Source organism: Erpetoichthys calabaricus, chromosome 4 (genome assembly GCF_900747795.2).
Source record: "Erpetoichthys calabaricus chromosome 4, fErpCal1.3, whole genome shotgun sequence".
NCBI classification, from domain to species: Eukaryota; Metazoa; Chordata; class Cladistia; order Polypteriformes; family Polypteridae; genus Erpetoichthys; species Erpetoichthys calabaricus.
This window is the reverse complement of record NC_041397.2, coordinates 271,547,632-271,569,790: the sequence shown is the minus strand read 5'-3', so window position 1 is coordinate 271,569,790 and position 22,159 is coordinate 271,547,632. Positions and strand designations below refer to the sequence as shown.

Below are 22,159 nucleotides of genomic sequence, written 5' to 3'. Positions count from 1 at the left end.
AAAAGTTTTAGGCAGGTGTGAAAAAATGCTGTAAACAAAGAATGCTTTCAGAAATATAAATAATGATTGTTTATTGTTATCAATTTACAAAATGCAAAGTGAGCGAACAAAAGAAAAATGTAAATCAAATCAATATTTGGTGTTACTACCTTTTGCCTTTAAACCAGCATCAATTCTTATAGGTACAATTGCACAAAGTCAGGGATTTTGTAGGATTATAGTCAGGTGTATGATCAACCAATTAAACCAAACAGGTGCTAATGATCATCATTGTCACACATAGGTTGAATCACAGTCATTAACTGAAACAGAAACAGCTGTGTAGGAGGCTTAAAACTGGGCAAGGAACAGCCAAACTCTGCTACCAAGGTGAGGTTGTGGAAGACAGTTTCATGTCATGGCAAGATTGAGCACAGCAACAAGACACAAGGTAGTTATACTGCATCAGCAAGGTCTCTCCCAGACAAAGATTTCAAAGCAGACTGGGGTTTCAAGATGTGCTGTTCAAGCTCTTTTGAAGAAGCACAAAGAAACGGGCAACATTGAGGATCATAGACGCTGGGGTCGGCCAAGGAAACTTAGTGCAGCAGATGAAAGACACATCAAGCTTATTACCCTTCGAAATCGGAAGATGTCCAGCAGTGCCATCAGCTCAGAACTGGCAGAAACCAGTGGGACCCAGGTACACCCATCTACTGTCCGGAGAAGTCTGGCCAGAAGTGGTCTTCATGGAAGAGTTGCAGCCAAAAAGCCATACCTCCGACGTGGAAACAAGGCCAAGCAACTCAAGTATGCATGAAAACATAGGAACTGGGGTGCAGAAAAATGGCAGCAGATGCTCTGGACTGATGAGTCAAAATTTGAAATATTTGGCTGTAGCAGAAGGCAGTTTGTTCGTTGAAGGGCTGGAAAGCGGTAAAATATTGAGTGTCTGCAGGCAACCTTGAAGCATGGTGGAGGTTCCTTGAACGTTTGGGGCTGCATTTCTGCAAATGGAGTTGGAGATTTGGTCAGGATTAATGGTGTTCTCGATGCTGAGAAATACAGTCAGATACTTATCCATCATGCAATACCATCAGGGAGGCGTATGATTGGCCCCAAATTTATTCTGCAGCAGGACAACAACCCCAAACATACAGCCAAAGTCATTAAGAAGTATCTTCAGCGTAAAGAAGAACAAGAAGTCCTGGAAGTGATGGTATGGCCCCCACAGAGCCCTGATCTCAACATCACCGAGTGTGTCTGGAATTACATGAAGAGACAGAAGAATGTGAGGAAGCCTACATCCACAGATGATCTGTGGTTAGTTCTCCAAGATGTTTGGAACAACCTACCAGCCGAGTTTCTTCAAAAACTGTGTGCAAGTGTACCTAGAAGAATTGATGCTGTTCTGAAGGGAAAGGGTGGTCACACCAAATATTGATTTGATTTAGATTTCTCTTTTGTTCATTCACTGCATTTTGTTGACTGATGAAAATAAATGATTAACACTTCCATTTTTGAAAGCATTCTTTGTTTACAGCATTTTTTCACACCTGCCTAAAACTTTTGCACAGTACTGTATATATATGTGTGTGTTTTCTTGGTAGAGTAATATATATTGGAATTAATAAAGTATCTATCTATCTATCTATCTATCTATCTATCTATCTATCTATCTATCTATCTATCTATCTATCTATCTATCTATCTATCTATCTATCTATCTATCTATCTATCTATCTATCTATCTATCTATCTATCTATCTATCTATCTATCTATCTATCTATCTATCTATCTATCTATCTATCTATCTATCTATCTATCTATCTATCTATCTATCTATCTATCTATCTATCTATCTATCTATCTATCTAGCTCTACTATCCCCTTTTGTATTATAGTATATAACATCAGGCAATTAGGTGTAGTAAAAGACAAGCAGGAGTTAAGTTACAATTTAAGCAATGTATTATAGGTAATATTCATAAATAATAACAATATGCAAGTACATTTGAATATTGGCAACCATACAACTGGATAAATGGTGATGTGTAGTTCAGGCGGTACACAGACTTGTTAATTACTTAAAATGTTTCTAGTTAAGGCATCATTTGTGGTCAGCTTTCTTCAGAACAGGCAGCATGCCTGTCTCAATATGGCTGCCGAGCTGTGCTCTTCATTGTGTTGTCTTTTTCAGTACATGGTGTGATGGTCTTCATCAGTTTGGTAAGAGAGAGAGAGAGTGTGAGGTAAGCAAGCAAATTTATAGATTTTCTGTCAAACCCCTAGAGCCAATAAGACGTCATGGTACTTAAAAGCTTCTGATACAAACCAGTTACAAACAGCCATACTTCAGACCAATGGGGGAACAGAACACCTTCATAGCTGCTCCCAAAACCATATGTTAAGGTAAAGCTTGGCAGTTAGGCAGCCTGGCTTTCCTGCGTGGGCTTTAGAGAGAGACTTTAGCAGAGAAACACTTGCCAAACTGGTTTAAGGCACTTCCCCCAAATGCTGTCGTAAAATTCAAAGATGTATCTGGGCTCTGACTGACGCTTACAAACGCTCTTGGCTGTTTGTTTACAATCGCGCACGTGGATACACGTGACCGCATTCAGGTCGTAACGCAAGATGTTGGTCATAAATCGAAACAAAAATTTTGGTCGTAAATCAAGTTGTTTGCATGTCAGGCTGCTCGTATATCAAGGGTCGACTGATATATATTGTGTATATATATATATATATATATATATATATATATTACATCTTTGTTAGTGGCTCCCAATGTTACTTTGTAATGGTTATTATGAATGCCTCACTGGAAAGCATGCATCAGTATGATGTAGGGCTGTCAAATTCAGATTAAAAATAAGAAAATTTCAAATATTAAGGATGTGAAGGATTCTGAACTTTACATGTATGGTTGTACATGCTTTTTATATACTTTATTATTTTAGCATCCACAGCAAGAACAAACATCAAGAGCAAAACAAAAATCTTAGTGGTATTCGGGCATCTGTTAATGCAATTAAATATAAGAGCCATCAAAATTCCAAGCAGCTTCACTGTTGTCTTGTTTTCAGTCTAATACGGATGGCTGGTATTCTGCCCGGGGGCTGGAAGAAGTCCTCGAGATGAAACATAGTCAAAACCAGGAGAAGGTCGAAATCAAGAAGACAAAGCCTAATTGTTAATCTGAACGTACAGTCTGAGGAAAAAACAGAAATTTGAGAGAGAAATTCATACTATGTTTGAGTTTCTTAAGGAAGTCACAGATATGAATGAATCTTCGTGCTGGTAAATAAGGGGTTGTGCTGATGTCGTAATGTCTGCATCCAAAGTCCTTGGCAACCAGGAGCAGTGTGTTGGTAGCGGGTATCATACCATGGTGGTGTCAATATACAAAACCAAAATAATATTGAGGCATCATTAAATAAACAATCATTATGATCAAGAAACATAATGTAGAATTATCTTCACAGTAATGCAGAAACCAATACTGCTACTTTTGCTTGTTAAACTTTATTCTGAGTGAAATACATTTTTACAGAGAACATCTCACAACAGCTTCGTGTGCAAGTTAATCTGGAGAGGAAGCCATAAACTCAGCCACAGTGAAGAACTTAAATCCTGCTAAGCCACAAATGCTGACACCTTGATTCACTGCATTAATAATATTTTTACTTTTTTTAACTTGCTGGTGTGTCATCAAAACATGAAGCACTTAGAAAAATGTTGTTTGTTGCTTATTTGTAGCACTGAACAATACAAATGTATTGTGATGTGTCTTGCTGCTCCATGGTCAGCTGTGAGGGATGGAAAGCAAGGTTGAGGTGGAGTTTGGGGAAAGCACTTTTTGTAAAGGCACAGAGCAACTCTTTAGGAAGAGTTGAGTGACAGGGTGAGGTATAGTGTGCTTGTGCCAAACAGTCTAGATTAGGAGGAATACCGGTTAGTCCTTAAGACGCCGACAAGGTGAGAATAGTACGTGAAGTAAAAGATCAAGTGAAACGCAAACAGGTCAAATATAGATGTGCAGTGGACAGTAGCAGGGTACCATTTTTAATGCGGAATTCAGTATGAAATTCCAGTCAATACCTGTGGACTTACCCAGAAAAGTGGGATTGTCCCAGTATCCAATCAGGACACACAGTGTGTCAACTTTTTGTTTCTTATAAGATGCAGCAATATTTTACCAAAGGTGGCATGATTTTTAGTTATACCCAATTGTTCAGGTATTATGTGTCAGTCTCCATCTTATGTGGATGCTTGTTTAACTGTAAGTCAAGGTGTCCTGCCCTCCACACAGACTACGTGTTTTGACAGGCAAATAAACGCCTTTCCTTTTCCAAAACTGTATAGATGGTCGTTTCTTTATCCACAGGTTTATTGAAATTAAAAGGGTGAAACTAAAACTAAAAAGTGGCTTTATATTAACAACAAACATATCCTCTAAATGTATATTACTGTGCCATTATATACATATTATTAATAAACTACTAAAAGAGTTACTTCCATTTGCAAATATATATATATATATATATATATATATATATATAAATATATATATATATATATATATACACAGTGGGTACGGAAAGTATTCAGACCCCCTTCAATTTTTCACTCTGTCATATTGCAGCCATTTGCTAAAATCATTTAAATTTATTTTTTCCCTCATTAATGTACACACAGCACCCCATATTGACAGACAAAAAAAAGAATTTTTGAAATTGTTGCAGATTAATTAAAAAAGAAAAACTGAAATATCACATGGTCCTAAGTATTCAGACCCTTTGCTCAGTATTTAGTAGAAGCACCCTTTTGAACTAATACAGCCATGAGTCTTCTTGGGAAAGATGCAACAAGTTTTTCACACCTGGATTTGGGGATCCTCTGCCATTCCTCCTTGCAGATCCTCTCCAGTTCTGTCAGGTTGGATGGTAAACGTTGGTGGACAGCCATTTTTAGGTCTCTCCAGAGATGCTCAATTGGGTTTACTGTGGGGACTGTATTGGACAAGTGATGAGCAGTGCCTGGTTGTCTTCACACATACCGCTTAGAATTAAGGCCAAAAAGTTCTATCTTGGTCTCATCAGACCAGAGAATCTTATTTGTCACCATCTCAGAGTCCTTCAGGTGTCTTTTAGCAAACTTCATGCGGGAGCTGGCCTTAATTCTACGTGGTATGTGTGAAGACAACCAGGCACTGCTCATCACTTGTCCAATACAGTCCCCACAGTGAAGCATGGCGATGGCAGCATCATGCTGTGGGGGTGTTTTTCAGCTGCAGGGACAGGACGACTGGTTGCAATCGAGGGAAAGATGAATGCGGCCAAGTACAGGGATATCCTGGACAAAAACCTTCTCCAGAGTGCTAAGGACCTCAGACTGGGCCGAAGGTTTACCTTCCAACAAGACAATGACCCTAAGCACACAGCTAAAATAACGAAGGAGTGGCTTCACAACAACTCTGTGACTGTTCTTGAATGGCCCAGCCAGAGCCCTGACTTAAACCTAATTGAGCATCTCTGGAAAGACCTAAAAATGGCTGTCCACCAACGTTTACCATCCAACCTGACAGAACTGGAGAGGATCTGCAAGGAGGAATGGCAGAGGATCCCCAAATCCAGGTGTGAAAAACTTGTTGCATCTTTCCCAAGAAGACTCATGGCTGTATTAGCTGAAAAGGGTGCTTCTACTAAATACTGAGCAAAGTGTCTGAATACTTACATGTGATATTTCAGTTTTTCTTTTTTAATAAATCTGCAACAATTTCAAAAATTCCTTTTTTTGTCTGTCAATACGGGGTGCTGTGTGTACATTAATGAGGGAAAAAATTAATTTAAATGATTTTAGCAATTGGCTGCATTATGACAAAGAGTGAAAAATTGAAGGGGGTCTGAATACTTTCCGTACCCACTGTATATATATATATATATATATAGGGAAGGATAACAGTAAAATAAAATAATACATACAGACGATGCTATCACAAGCATGAAGATAAGTACAGATGATAGAGGATTGTGACTAGTGCGTTTCCATGCACATGACAGCAGCCTTCCTAATTCTTAAATTAACTTCCTGATTAACTCACATGACAGGAAACAAGGGAAGGGAGGGAAAATACCAACTGTACCCACTAGATGGAGCTAAACTACAAATCTTAATACAATGAACAGTTTTAAAATGTAACAGAACACAAGGTGTGTTGGCAGACACTGATGAGACTCTTTAGGAACTTCAGGATTGAGAATGAATGGAACAGAACTAGATGCAAAATACTTTTAGGCCACCAGAGAAGCATTTGAAAAACTAGTTTCAAATGCAACTGCAGATCATACTGCAAAGTATTCACTAATTCATTCATTCATTTTCCACTGCTTACGTTTTGGACAGATGGTTCTGAAGTTAATTTGATTTTTTTCCCCCAATTTTAATTAAAATATAGCTTCCTTTTCCTACTTTGTAATAATTTGTAAGTTAGAATTCCTTCTGTCACCAATGTAGTGTAGGTTGCCACAAGAGATTGCTCATTTATTAGTAGTTATCTCAAACAAATCTTTGGTTTAAGGATTTCTAAAGGTCCCAATACCAGGAAAATTCCTTGTGTTAGAAATTGTGATGTTTATTGATGGTGAGAATATAAGGTTATTTTGTGTAAATGAGAGTGACACCTTAGCCTGTAATGATACCAGGACTACAATTTCATTTGTGATCAAATTATGATGGGATTTTATTGGCTTGGGATGGATTTCAGCATAGGGTTTATAAAAAAAAAAAAAAAAATTAGCAGGGGTACCAAGCACTGCCCAGAATGGGGGCACCAACTAAATTTAATTAATTAAACATAGCCTATGGTGCTCTGCTGTACATTGGGACATGGCAGTTAAGTTATTAAGGGCAGAATTCACACAAATGTTACATTTTTCTTCAATACAAAGAACCATAGAGACATTAAGTAAAATACCAAGTATTTTGGTGGAGAGTAGGACTTTAGGAACCCTCAAATCTCAATATTTTGGACAATCTACAGTATATGAACATGACTGATGAGCTTGTTTGTGTTATATTTCAGCCAAGGTTTCTTCCCTAGCTTCTCTTATGTGTTTTTGTTAATTTGTGAGTCTTTTATTTGTTATACAGTGATCCCTCCTCCATTGCGGGGGTTGCGTTCCAGAGCCACCCGCAAAATAAGAAAATCTGCGAAGTACAAACCATATGTTTATATGGTTATTTTTATATTGTCATGCTTTGGTCACAGATTTGCGCAGAAACACAGGAGGTTGTAGAGAGACAGGAATGTTATTCAAACACTGCAAACAAACATTTGTCTCTTTTTCAAAAGTTTAAACTGTGCTCCATGACAAGACAGAGATGACAGTTCTGTCTCACAATTAAAAGAATGCAAACATATCTTCCTCTTCAAAGGAGTGCGCGTCAGGAGCACAGACTGTCAGAAAGACAGAGGAAAGCAAACAAATCAATAGGGCTGTTTGGCTTTTAAGTATGCGAAGCACCGCCGGTACAAAGCTGTTGAAGGCGGCAGCTCACACCCCCTCCATCAGGAGCAGGGAGAGAGAGAGAGAGAGCCAGAGAAAAACAAACAGTCAAAAATCAATACGTGCCCTTCGAGCTTTTAAGTATGCGAAGCACCGTGCAGCATGTCGCTTCAGGAAGCAGCTGCACAGAAGATAGCAACGTGAAGATAATCTTTCAGCATTTTTAGACGAGAGCGTCCGTATCGTGTAGGTGTGCGAACAGCCCCCCTGCTCACACCCCCAACGTCAGGATCAGAGAAAGTCAGCGCAAGAGAGAGAGAGAAAAGTAAGTTGGGTAGCTTCTCAGCCATCTGCCAATAGCGTCCCTTGTATGAAATCAACTGGGCAAACCAACTGAGGAAGCATGTACCAGAAATTAAAAGACCCATTGTTCTCAGAAATCCGCGAACCAGCAAAAAATCCGCGATATATATTTAAATATGCTTACATATAAAATCCGCGATAGAGTGAAGCCGCGAAAGGCGAAGCGCGATATAGCGCGGGATCACTGTACTGTTACATTTTCTATTTGTTTGCTTTACATTCCCTATGCCAGTGTTATGTTCTGCCTTATAAAGGCAGGGACATCTCACAGGCCCATGTTGTTCATTCGAATGCGCATGGGAGTTGATGAGTGTTATTTGTCAAATTTTCTGCGCTTTGGTGATTTTATGGATTTTTGACTTCATACTTTGTTTTTGACATTGCTTTCTAGATTCTGTTTTGGGACTTGTTCTCGTTGGTTACCTTGTGTTTTCAGACAACTCTGTCTTGCCTTTTTGTGCTCCATGCAGTTTCATTTTGTTCATGGCATTTTTTGTGAAAATCTTTTTATTTATAAAGATCTTGTGTTTTTGCCTTAATTACTTGCCAAGTTTTGACTACTTCCCCCTCTAGTGGGCATTCTTAGACTTTTTTCGTCACTTTATGTGTAGGAACTCTTGAGTTTCTTAACAGTTTAGCTGAATGGCTTGTTCTTGTCACAATTGTGCTAATGCTCTAAATGGGAAATCTTTGAAAAATTTGGTGGTGATAGGTACAATGGTGTAGATCCACAAACTGGACAAGCACTGTATTGGCTGGGATTGGCTCCAGCGGATCCCCGGGAACTTGTGTTAGGATATAGCGGGTTTGAGAATGACTGACTGATATATCATATATATAAGGGGTGTAACCGAGCTATAACCCTTAACACAACTGCACAGGTAACAGTCAAGGGTTCCAATCACTCCTTTTGTTAAACAGAAAATACCTCTGTCATGCACTTCATTCCTGATACAATGTACTTTTTCTTCCTCTTCCTTATTTTCTTATCTTTTCTTTCTCTTCCAGCTCTCCCCAGCGAGCTTTGTCTCATCTCCATACCCAAGCATTCTCATTTAAACTTAACCTGATAATATTTCTGTTGCTCAACCAGTGCCACCAGGAAGCACTTCCGGGTCAGAGTGAAAAACCCCAAGAGAGGGGACTCTCCTCACAGTAGCTCCCCCTGGTGGCACCCACAGAACCCAACAGAGCAGCCCTACAGAACCACAACTCTGGGAATCCAAATTGGAACTCTCCAGAAGAGATACTGCCCTCCAGTGCAACACCATTCTAGCTTAATTTTTTTTGCAATTAATTGATAATGAATTTTTATTTTAATTAAATTGTGATAAGCATTATTGAAATGTGGAATAGGAGTAGATTGTGTTTCTGAAACTTTTTGTTGCATGTATTACATTGAATGTTGTGATGAAGATTTTAATGAATTAGAACAACATCTCTGAAGCACAGCTTGTCAGTTCCATAGGTATTTTGAAAAAATCTGGAAATAACACTTTTCAAATAAGATAAGTTCATTCAGTCTAAAACATTGCTTGCTTACATTGCGTGCTATGAAAGATTGTGTGTGTGTGTGTGTGTGTGTGTGTGTGTGTGTGTGTGTGTGAGAGTATATAATAAGATCGATCAATAGATAGAGAGATAATTGCTTCAGTTGCATGCCATGGAGTGGATGCATGTGTGTGCATGTATGTCTGTATACAGATATCAATATAATATAGAAATATATCTAGTTCAAATAGGTCTCACATTAAGTAAAAACTGCCCAAGAAACCAGATTCTGGTAACAGCATATGATTTAAATTTTAGGGAACAATTTATACCTCCAGAAGAAATACAGTAATGTGCACATAAGAACAAACATTATTATCAGCTCTTAAGAAGAAGACTATGTCATTCATCCATCCATCCATTTTCCAACCCACTCTTTTTACTTAAATTATTGTGCTCCTTCCTTTACTATGCTGTGTGTTGACATGTCTGTCTCAGGTCACTTCATCAAATTCCTTTAGCTGACAAGGACAATAGCTAGGGAGGCCACCAATGGGCCTAATGGAATTATTTGCAAATCATAAAAAGCCTAGTTTGACATGACTGTTAGATATGTTGTTTTCAATATTAACCAGATCATAAGCTTTTTCTGTTAATGCAATTTTGCTTTTTTTTTTTTTAGTTTTAACTTGTTAATGATAACAGTATCATACAGCAAACCTGTGTGATATCGTGAATTTATGCATACAACGTCATGTCTGAAAAATAATTTTGAATAGTTCATAAATACAAAATGAACATTCTTGCGCCCTAGTTCAACTTGGTTCACTGATTGAGAGTTCAGAAAATTCTTCTTATTGTACTGCTGCATTTTCCTAGTTTGAATTCTACAACTTTGCTTTGACTTTTTCTATTTGATCATCTCTGAAACTACCAGAGTAGACTTGGGTGGTGATTTGGTAGCAAACAAGAATAAAAACTAGTGCTGGAATTTGGGAGTTGTCTTTGCACCCAGTTGAACAGAAAGCAGTGTACAGCAATAATAATTGACAGAACTTAGTTTTTCTCAATTGCTCATACCCATTTCAAGAAACAGTGTTTCTGCTTAGGAAATGCTCTCCCTTTGTCAAAACTGTACACGCATTTTTAAAAAAAAATCTTTATACTGTATATTGTGAGCAAATTCTTCTGCAAAGTTGAAAAGCTGAAAATCCTGCCTTGGTATATATGCAACTAAATTGCTTTCACACTCATTATTTGAGTATCCACAACAACCCACATTTCTCTCACTGCACTAATAAATGAAATATATAAATACTGTATATTCATTTACATATGTGAAATTTGAATTTTCATAGAAACTCTTTAAATACATAAATATGTAGATAATACAGTATAAAGCAATGTTAAACATCTAAATAAACATTTGAAGAAGCAACTACAGTAATGCAGATGTACGCAACAAATAATAAAGGAAGCATATTTATAGTTTACATGTAAAAGAAACAGTAAACCATGTCATTTTTATTTTTTTGCAACACTTAAAACAAAATATTGATTACTATTCTATCATACAAGTAAATAATAAGATAATTTATAATTAAATATATATTCTTGTGAATTTTATATAATTAATTAAACTCACAACATACTGAGTTTTTCAGTATAGGCCAGGGGTCTGCAACCTTCACTATGAAAAGAGCCATTTTGCCCCCTCTTCCTCCAAAGAAAAATAGTCTGGAGCCGCAAAACATAACACAGCTGATAAACTTTTAAAAGTTTTAATCTTTTTTAAGATTTTACACGTTACAACCACGGAATACAACAAACAGAAGTGCAGTGTGCATGTGTAGGGCTACTTTGAAATAAATTAAACTGAACTATGCAGGCCTATTTGGGTCCTTCCTATACCTGTGTAAAATTAAAATAAAAACTAGCCCACTTTAATATAAATAAAACATTTAGCTGTAGCTTAGCAGCTTTAAAAAAGTAAACATAAAATTCCATTTCAGTGTGCTGAATCAACTGAAGCACCTGAACATACAAAAAAACCTACATCAGCTCCGGGTCCGAAATGAATGTGTTTTGTTTTTCTGAAAAATAATAGCTTATTAAATGCTATTGTTGTCACCTGTTTAAAGTGATTTCTGTTTCTGAAGTTCGCTGCTGATCATCTCTATGTCAGGGCTGTACAATGTGACTTTGACCTTCACACAGGACTGCAGGCTCTCATATATTTGGACTTTATGAAGTTCATGCTTGAGAAAACTTGCTCACTTAAGTATGTTGAGCCAAAGATGGACAGGACTCCAAATGCATATTTTTTCATGTTCATATACGTTTCGGGAATGGCACTCCATGTGTCGAAAACAAATTTGTCGGGTTTGGGGAGGTTTTAAATATCACTCCATTTGTGCTCTTTAGCGAGAGTAGCCTTCTGACGGGTGACTTCTTCAAGATCCGCTGTCAGGCATTTGAACTTGGACACCCATTAATCTTTATCTGCTATGTCGTCCAGTTAAATTTCTAGATCGGGCTTACTTACTCCTGTGAATGCGGATGTGTTCAGCAGGGATGGGTCGATGTCCAGGGAAGGAGAGAGTGTTTTTTTTCTTTCTGAACTCACTGAATCTTTCTCTAAATGCAGCTTGCATTGCAATAATTGTACGGTGGAAATAATCACAATTTATGTGAATGTTCACTGCTTTGAACTCTCTCAGGGAGGGGAAGTGAGAGAGTGTACCTTTCCGTACATCTCTGGCAAACACTGTCATCATGCGCTCAAACACCAAAACATTTAAAGTCAGAGAATAGATGCTCTGATATTTTTATGAACGATTCTTTCATGTATTCTCCGTCTGTGAACGGCTTACCCCTCCTTACGATCTCTTGAGCTGCCACAAAACTAGCGGCTGTAGTTGACTGTGTAGAAGTGATCCACTTTTTGAAAGTATGTTTGCTCTGTTCAGCTTTCCGTTGCAGTTCCGAAATTGCTCTCTTTCGCTTATCTTTTCGCTTATTTTCAGTGAATGCTGAGAGCTTGTTTTGAAAATGTCTTTCAACGTTACATTTTTTGTTGTTCGATAATTTATCGCCATATATTAAGCACACCGGTAAGCCAGCGTCGTTGGCGGTGAAGGCAAATGCTTCTGTCCACGCAGAATTAAACTCTCTAAATTAGATGTTAAAATGTATAACAGTAGTAGTAGTAGTAAATAAACATATATATATATATATATATATATATATATATATATATATAAATACAAGTTAAATTAAGAAATTGCCATCATTCATTTTCATGGTTTTTATTTTTTTGTCAAGGCCAAAGGGAGCCACTACAAGGAGGCTGAAGAGCCGCATGTGGCTCCAGAGCCGCGGGTTGCCGACCCCTGGTATAGGCTTTAATGCTTATGAAGTCATACTATTAGTTATAGATTCTCAGGGAATCTGACACAATTGAATTTAGGTGACGTTTTAGGATGAGAAAAGTCATTCATTCTTTTGGTGACTGAATTTCAACTATTTGTTTTAAACATTATTAGGACAGTGACTTTAAAGCATAATAACCAAAGAAAATTTTATTTATTTATTTATTTTTTTTTTACAGCTGTGAAAATGTTAATATAAATCAATCAGGCGGTACAATGAACACACCTCGAAGAAGAAAAGTGTTATCTTCTAAAAGTGACAAGTAAGTTTTTATTTACATAAAAGACAATTATATAGCACTGTTTTTTCCTCTACATAAATTGTTTAATATTGATAAACCAAACATTATTTACTGTAGATAAACTGCTACAAATTTTGATATTAGAAAAAAATCATTCAGTTTCTCGTCCCACGTATCCTAATGCAAGATCACAGGGAGTCAAAGCCAAGAGTATCATATCTGCATAGGGAATAAGGCAAAAACCGGAATGGGACACACATTCACGTATATGCCTACATTTGGTCACAGTGGGCCAGTTTATATCTGCCAGTTACCTTAACATGAACACACACTGATGAGGAATTTAGAAAAACTTCATGCAGACAGTGACCAAGGTGGGAATAGATTCCCAGTGTCCTGGACCTATAAGACTGGAAAAAAAAAAACAAACCAGTGCAACACCGTTAGTTTTTTGGTAATTGTTTGATAATAAAAATTGATTGTAAAATATCAATCAAATGTAAAATAAAAAGTTGATTGTATTTCTTAAAATTTTTGTACGTGTATTATAATGAATAATGTAGTGAAGGTTTAATGAATGATTTTTTTTTATTTTTTTTTTAAATATGTACCAACATCTTTGAAGCATAGCTTGACAGTTCCATTGATATTTTGAAAAAATCTGGAAATCGCTTTATAAACATCACAGATGAGATCATAAGTTAGTTGAGTCTAAAACATTACTTACTTACATTGCATGCCATGAAGTGCGCGCGCACGCACGTGTGTGTGTGTGTGTATATATGTATATATATATATATATATATATATATATATATATTGTGTGTGTGTGTGTGTGTTTGAGTGTATATAAAGAGATAATATAGAAAGACATAGATATACACTACTGGTCAAAATACAACACCTCAGTTTTTCTTCAAATGTAATCAATTGAAATGTAATGAATGACCTTACAGTATATGAAGCAGATGAAATACATGAATACAATACAGGTACCTAGATAGATAGAAAAAATAGAACTTTGTGTCCAGGGGGAAAATTTGACTTTTCACAATTAAATACATAAATAGGTATATAATACAGTATAAAGCGAAGTTGAACATCTAAACAGTTGAGGAAGCAACTACAAAAATGCAGACATGCATAACAAATAAAGGAAAGAGTATTGACAGTTTATATTAAACAGAAACATATTGTAAGCTAAAAAAAAATATCAGCCTGTATGTTTCTTTTTGGCCACAGAATTACATCTAAACAAAATTATATTTTCTTTTGCTAAATAATGTTGGAAGAATCTGCTTGAATGCCTTATCCATCCCTAGTAGTTCTTAGCCTTTATTTGTTCACAGGCATCTTCCATTGCTTAAAGAAGGGCCACCAGCTGATGTGGGTTCAGTTCATTCACCTTCCAACGCTGTGGAGAAAACGGTTTTTCAATGGTGCTTAGAAAAGGAGAATATGGTTGAAGGTGTAAAACCGACAAGGTAGGTTTTCCTGGAAACCAACTTGAATGACTATAGCCCAGTAAAAGATTGTTATCCCACATAACTGGTAGTTTATCCCTTGATAAAAAAGGAATGAGAATGTCATGCAAGTTGTGCAGGAAACTGAAAAGAGAGGTAGTGTTGTAGGGTCCAAGCATTACATGGTAATGAAGCACCTTATGCATGCTTATAATAGCACATGTGTTTAATTTACCATCATGCTGACCAAGAACATCAACTGTGACATGCTGTCCAATAATGTTTCTGCCACACTATCTTCTTTTGGCAGGCTTAAATTCTGCTTCATCAATAAATACACATTCATTCTGTACGTGAATGGAATCCAGCTTGGGCACTCTCTGAAACTGAAAACAGCACTTCATTGTCATATGAAGCTAATTACATTATTCCATTACAGTACTACATGTACAGTAAACAGTGTAAAGGAATGTGCTTTTTCACTAATCACACAACTGCTTATCTGCACATGCTGATGCCTTCAATGCATTAATCAACTCAGTATTTCTTTCAAAGGGTATTTTATAAAGTTGCTTCATTCTATACTGTTTTCCTGTCTGTTGTGGACATGATTACACTTTGAATGTTTGCAAATATGTCTTGATTCCTAAGAACTGTCTCCCTAATTTGACTCGGACAGAGGGCATTGCTGGGCAGTACCATGTTTACTTTTGCAGTGTCTGCTCAAGAATAAAGAGAAGCTACCTACCACCATTTTACAGTCTTCTTGCAGTTTTGCAAAAACACAGATTTACTAAACATACTGTAATACTTGTCAAATGTACCATACCTCTATCTATAATACTTACAGTAGTGATAAAACCTGCTTAATTTACTATGTATAATTATCAGTAGGAAATTTACAGTAATGCTACAAACACATTCAGGTTAGGTGCATTGGCTATTCTAAATTGTCCCTCCCTGACAGGTGTGTCTAATTCTTTATTCATATATTTTTGTAAAGGTACAATATATTGTGAATAGTTTATAGGGGCTGACGAGAGCCTAGTGATCAAAATACTATAAATATTTGGCCATGAGATCATGGGATTGATCCCATCTGTCGCCACCTTCATGTAAATTTCCTTTTTTTTTTTTCTTCAGTCTTATGCCTCTTTCAACATACTGTAATATATTATCCATGGTACTTTTTGAAAAACGTTAATAGAGTAATTAAAAAAAAATATTTGCTCTCCCTTTCCCTTTGTGTACATTCAGTTCCTTTCCTCTGTATTTGTGCATGTGAAAGTCTTTTAATCGGCGCTACCCCTCTCAAGAGTGTTCCTGTAAAGCCACTTTCTCAGACTCTGTCATTATTTTCACGGCACCTTTTTTGCCTTTTATCCGGTTTTATATTTGCTATCTTTGAAGGAAACTCTGTTAACATGCCTCATACGTCTTTACTCTTCCTTGTGTGTCTCACATTCACACTTCACATTTTGCCACATCACCAAAAATTAGGTGGCAATATGCTGTACCAGTGTCTAGGCAATTGAGGAAAATTGTGTTGACATTAGGCATGCATTACGACTACAGGAACAACCATCGAACACTAAAAAAAAAACTCTTTTTCTATCATCCTGTATTGAATATCAAAAAACTATTCATTTTCATGGCTGCATTTTCCCATTAACAGATTGTAAAAATCCACTGTGTTTCCTAGAAGTACCTTGCTTAAGTTATGAATGAGCCAGACCCCACTTGGCCACAAAAAGTATTTGGAAAAAGATAAAAGATACAGTCTTCATGTAAATGTGAATATAGTAAGGATTGTCAAAGCTATGTGAGACATCAGTGATCCCTACTTCATCTTCATACCAATGTCATTTTTTTTTTTTTTTTGCAACACTTTCCAAAAGTATTGATTACTATAATTAGTTCAGCATGGGTTACTATCCTATTATACAAATAAGTAATAAGATAATTTATAATCTTTTTTGTTTTACAACAGTTATTTCAGCATTCACTTGCTAAAAGAAAAAAAATATTTCCACTCTGAAAAAACTAAACACATGGAATTAGCAGCTAAACTCCTAAAATATTTTTAATTTTTTTTTTTTTTTTTTAAGTTTTACAAACCTTTTATAATTCAGCAAAATTGAACACACAACATGCTGAGTTTTTCAGTATTGGCTTTAATGCTTATGAAGTCATATTAGTGACAGATTCTCAGAGATTTTGTCACCAGCTGAATTTCAACTCTTTTTTTTAAACATTATTCAGATAGTGACTGTAAAGTGTGAGAGACAAGTAATTTTTTTTTTTTTTTTTTTAACAGCTGTGAAAATTTTAATATCAACCAATCAGGTGGCACAGTGAACACACCACGAAGAAGAAATGTGTTATCTCCTAAAAGTGACAAGTAAGTTTTTATTTACATTAAATGAAAAGACAATTACTAACTTAAATAGCACTTCTAATGTATTTTCTCTTGTAAAATAAGCACAAGAACACAATCAAAGATTTGGGGGCATCCCCCATATACTGTTGCACAAAAAAAAGGAAGTGATGTCTTTATAGACTGTGTTCAAAACGGAATTGATACAAAAGAAAATGAGAGTGGTATATATATAGTGGGATTTGCATGTTCATGAAGAGGTGGGATCTTGAGGGTTGGAGACGGAAGTGATGTGATGAAGAGGTGGGATCTTGAGGATGGGAACGATAAACAACCAAACACCTGTAAGGATGAAGATCCAAAAAACACCGTGTGACACGTGGGTTTGACTCCTTATGTATCGCAATCCAATGTAAAGCAGCATGGTCAGTAACAAGGGTAAACTCACGGGCTAAGAGGTTGTATCGCAGCTGTGTAATGGCCCATTTAATCGCCAAGGCCTCCCATTCCACTGCCACATACCTGGTTTCCCGATCTAACAGTTTCTCTGGCTCAGGAACATCACGGGGTGCTTGACACTATTGATGTTTTGGCTCAGCACGGCAATAAGCTCAGTGTCCGAAGCATCGGTGTGGAGACTGAAAGGCAAGGAAAAATTAATACAGGTTCCAAGGTTTGATCCTGCTTTAGGTCACAAAGTGCAAAGTCAGCCTTTTCATCTCATAACAGTACATTGGGAACCTATTCTTTGTTAGATTTGTCAAGGGCAACATTTACAGAAGCTAGAGACAATCAAATTCTACCTCAAACTTTTCGCCAAGCATTAATCACGGTCTTTTTCTAAACAAAATAAGGACTTATTACAATGTGCATCATACAGACCAATTTCACTTCTGAATAATGATGTTAAGATACTGTCAAAAATCATAGCTCGAAGGATGGAGAAAGTGCTGCCTTCAATAATATCACAAGATTAAACTGGATTTATCAAGGGTCGACACTTATCCTCCAATCTTCAAAGCCTGTTTAATGAAATATACTTACCATTCAAAGTCAAACACCCCAGAAATAATATTATCATTGGATGCAGAAAAAGCATTTGACATGATTGAATGGAAATACCTTTTCACTACATTAGAGATATTTGGGTTTGGCCCGAACATTTGTGCATGGATCAAACTACTGTATACCAATCCAGAAGCTTCAGTTTGTATTAACAACATTTGTTCAGACTGCTTTAAACTAGAACGTGGTACCAGACAAGGATGTCCCTTGTCACCACTGCTATTTGCAATCGCCATTGATCCACTGGCAGTTCACTGTCGAAATGCTGATCAGATAAATGGGATTATCAGGGAAGGACTGGAACAGAAAATTTCTCTATATGCAGATGATATGGTACTGTATATATCAGACCCACAAAATTCTGTGCCTGCAGTCTTAACAGCACTTACAGAATTTCAAAAGATCTCTGGTCTCAGAATTAATCTGAATAAAAGTGTACTCTTTCCAGTGAATTCTCAAGCATATAATATTAGATTTTTATCATTGCAGATCAGTTTAAATACCTAGGGGTAAACATCACAAGTAAACACCAAGCTCTTTATCAACAAAATTTCACCGTCTGTATGGAAAAAAATAAAGCAAGACTTGCATAGATGCTCAACCCTTCATCTCACTCTAGCTGGAAGAATTAACATTTTTAGGATGAATATTCTTCCTAAGCTGCTTTTTTATTTCAAAACATTCCAATATACATCAATAAATCATTTTTTTAAGCAATTAGATTCAACAATAACCTCATTTATTTGGAACTCAAAACATCCACGTATCCAAAGAGCGACCATACAAAGACCTAAGGCAGAAGGTGGCATGGCTCTACCTAACTTTCAGTTTTATTACTGGGCAGCAGACATACAAGCTATAAAACCCTGGACACAAATAGATGAACATACACAGGCCTGGTCCGCAATAGAAGTTATATCCTGCAGTACTTCTTTATATTCCATGCTTTGTGCCCCAATAAATGCAAGGTATCGGCAATATACTAATAACCCAATTGTGCTTCACTCACTCAGAATATGGAACCAATGTGGAAAGCATTTTAAGATGGAGAAGCTTTTATCTGTGGCACCTCAGCAAGGGAACCACTTCAACCCTCGCAAACATATGCAGTTTTTAATGTCTAGAAAAAATTTGGGATTAAAATGCTCAGAGATCTTTATATAAACAACCTCTTTGCATCCTACGAACAATTACATTCCAAATGTAACTTTCCAGCTACACATTTCTTTCACTATCTTCAAATTAGGAACTTTGTTAAACAGAACCTGCCCGATTTTCCTCATCTTGCACCCTCGTCCATGCTGGAAAAAATGTTGCTCAATTTCAAGGACTTAGACACCATCTCTGCAATATATAAAATTATTTTTAATAATTACAATTAATTAATTAATAATAACAGTCCCTCCCTTTCAAAGATCCAAGAGGACAATGGGTAAAAGATCTCTTAATCAATATATCAGAAAGGGAGTGGAAAGTAGCAATGAAGAGACTTCACTCGAGCTCCATTTGCGCAAAGCATACAATATTCAACTCAAAATTATACTGTATATCGAGCACATCTGTCTCGCCTAAAACTGTCCAAAATATTTCCAGGGCAAGATCCAACCTGCGAAAGCTGCAATCAAGTCCCAGCCTCACTGGGTCACATGTTTTGGGCCTGCGCCAAATTAACATCATTTTAGGACCAAAATTTTTAAGTGCCTTTCAGACAGCCTTGGTGTCACAATCCCTCCTAACCCATTAACAGCTGTGTTTGGTTGTCTTCCAGATGGATTTAAAGTGGAGAAGGACAAACAAACTGTGATTGCATTCACTACACTTTTGGCACGCAGACTTATTTTGCTAAACTGGAAGAATCCTAACTCTCCTCTTTTAAGTCAGTGGGTAACCGATGTTTTATACTATTTGAAATTGGAAAAAAATCAAATATTCAGTTAGAGGATCTGTATAGAATTTTTTTTAAAACCTGGCAGGATATAATCAATAATATTTTAGAATAAGCTCTTAAAGCACCGAGGAAGCAATTATCTCTGCATTTTTTTTCTCCATTCATCTCTACTGGCCTATTAAACTCATCAATTTAGGTATGTTTACAAGCCTTAAATTTTACCCCGTTGGCCATGCGCTCTCTCTCAGGGGTGGGGGTCGACTTGTTTTTCAATCCTATTTTTTGTAAAAATTGATCGATTTGTATGAATGATTACAATAAAATTTATATATAAAAAAAAAAGATTTATCAAGGGCACCACTCTCTCAGAAAAACAAGGAACAAATCAGTGGTAGTACCCCGCTAAACCGAGAGAGACTTGGATCTGCCCCATGGTTCTCGAACGGGGCCAACTCAGGATGGCTTCAGCTTTGGAACACTGTGGCCCATTGTACCCCTGCAACCTAAACCTAAATATTTGGCCTCGTTAAATACGAAGAAACATTTCTTGAGATTGATACGAAGGCCTGTTTCACCAAGTGCTCAAAGTACAGCTTGAACCTGCTCTGTGTTGCTTCCATGTGCGGGAATAAATGACAATGTCATCAAGGTAGGCGATGCTATAGGAATTGTGGTGCCATAAGTCTTTATCCACCAGATGCTGGAAGGTGGCTCATGCCCTGTGCAATCCAAATGGAAGTACATGATATTACTAGTGTGCACTAGGGGTACTAAACCTGGTTTTGACCTTTGCGGATTCTGTTAAAGGAATTTGCCAGTACCTTTTGTTCATTGCACGTATGGTCAGATATTTTTGCAACCCCTAACCTCTCGATGAAGTAGTCCACGCGTGGCATAGAATAACCGTTGAATTGGGATACTTGATTAAGCTGACGGAAGTCATTGCAGAACCTCTAACTCCCATCCGACCAAGAATATCAGGCTGGACCAGGGACTATGGCTTTTCTCAATCACAAGTAGTTTCAACATTGTTTTGATCTTAAGATCCACTACTGCCTTTTTCGCTTCTGGAAGGTGATAGGGGCGTTCCTTGACTATCGCTCAGAGTTCGGTGATGATATCTTGTGCGTTCACTGACTACCTCCGGAAATTAAAGGTTTACTGTTTCCCGCTCCTGTTTCTGAGCGGGAGTCAAATTGGGACTGAAGTTAAGTGACAATTTATGAGTGTAATAAGACTGGGGCTGAATGGGGATAGGGTCAACTTCCCTGTCCTTCCAACGTTTCAGAAAATTGACATTATAAATTAGGTCAGCTAGATGTCAATTTGGTTGTTTAACCAAATATTCTACCAAGCCTTTTCGCTCCTTAACTTCGTAAGGTCCTTGCCAATGGGACAGTAATTTGGAGTGGGAGGTAGGTACTAAGACCATGACGCGGTCACTGGTGCAGAACTCCTGAAGGGGCATTCCCCGGTTATAACATCAGCTTGTGTTGCTTGTGCTTTCTCCATATTTTCTTTTAGTATAGGTCGAATTTTTGCCAATGTATCGCTTAATTGGGCAATATATTCTATTATATTAGTGGTTGGGAGGGCCTCTTTTTCCCCAACCTTCTTTTAAGAAATCCAATAGTCCCCAGGGTTAATATCCATGTAATAATTCAAAAGGGGAAAACCCCGTAGAGGATAAGTAAAAAGGACTAAAGGAAGTAAGTGATCCCAGTTCCTTCCATCTGTGTTGACCACCTTACATAGCATTTGTTTGAAGGTCTGATTGAATCGCTCCACGAGACCGTCAGTTTGAAGATGGTATACTGCAGTTTTTAAATGCTTAACTCGGAGTAATTTGGAAACTTCCCTGAACGTATCCGAGGTAAAAGGCATCCTTTGATCTGTTAAGATTTCTTTTGGGATGTCTACCTGCGCAAAGACCCCTACTAGTTCCTGTGCGATATTCTTAGAATTAGCTCTCCATAATGGGACAGCTTCTGGAAAACAAGTAGCATAGTCCATGAGAAACAGTATATATTTATGTCCTCGGGTCGAGGTTTCAAGGGGTCCCACAATATCGACCCCGACACGTTCAAAAGGAATGTCAATAAGTGGAATGGCAATTAAAGGAGCACGGTCCCTTACTAGGAATCTCTTGTGACTGATATTCTGGGCAGAAACAACGGACCTCTTCATTAATTCCGGGCCAATAAAATCGGAGCTTAATTCTCTCCAAGGTCTTGTAGGCTCCTACTGTAAGTGGGCACCCAAGAGGTGGGTGTGAGCTAGTTCACAGATCTGCTGCCGGAAGGTTTGTGGTACTAGTAATAGTGACCTCACCTGACCCCAGCTACTCTGCT

At 37.3% G+C, this 22,159-nt stretch overlaps 1 protein-coding gene across 1 annotated transcript in view; it reads left to right on the top strand.

The window, feature by feature from the left end:
- The window catches only part of LOC114650888 (nectin-4-like), a 61,037-nt gene that overhangs the window by 29,235 nt on the left and 9,643 nt on the right, over positions 1 to 22,159 (top strand). The window contains exons 7-9 of the mRNA XM_051926665.1: positions 12,953 to 13,036; positions 14,365 to 14,499; positions 16,796 to 16,879. Of these exons, the coding sequence (XP_051782625.1) occupies positions 12,953 to 13,036; positions 14,365 to 14,499; positions 16,796 to 16,879 (303 nt within the window). The remainder of the gene's footprint in view (positions 1 to 12,952; positions 13,037 to 14,364; positions 14,500 to 16,795; positions 16,880 to 22,159) is intronic.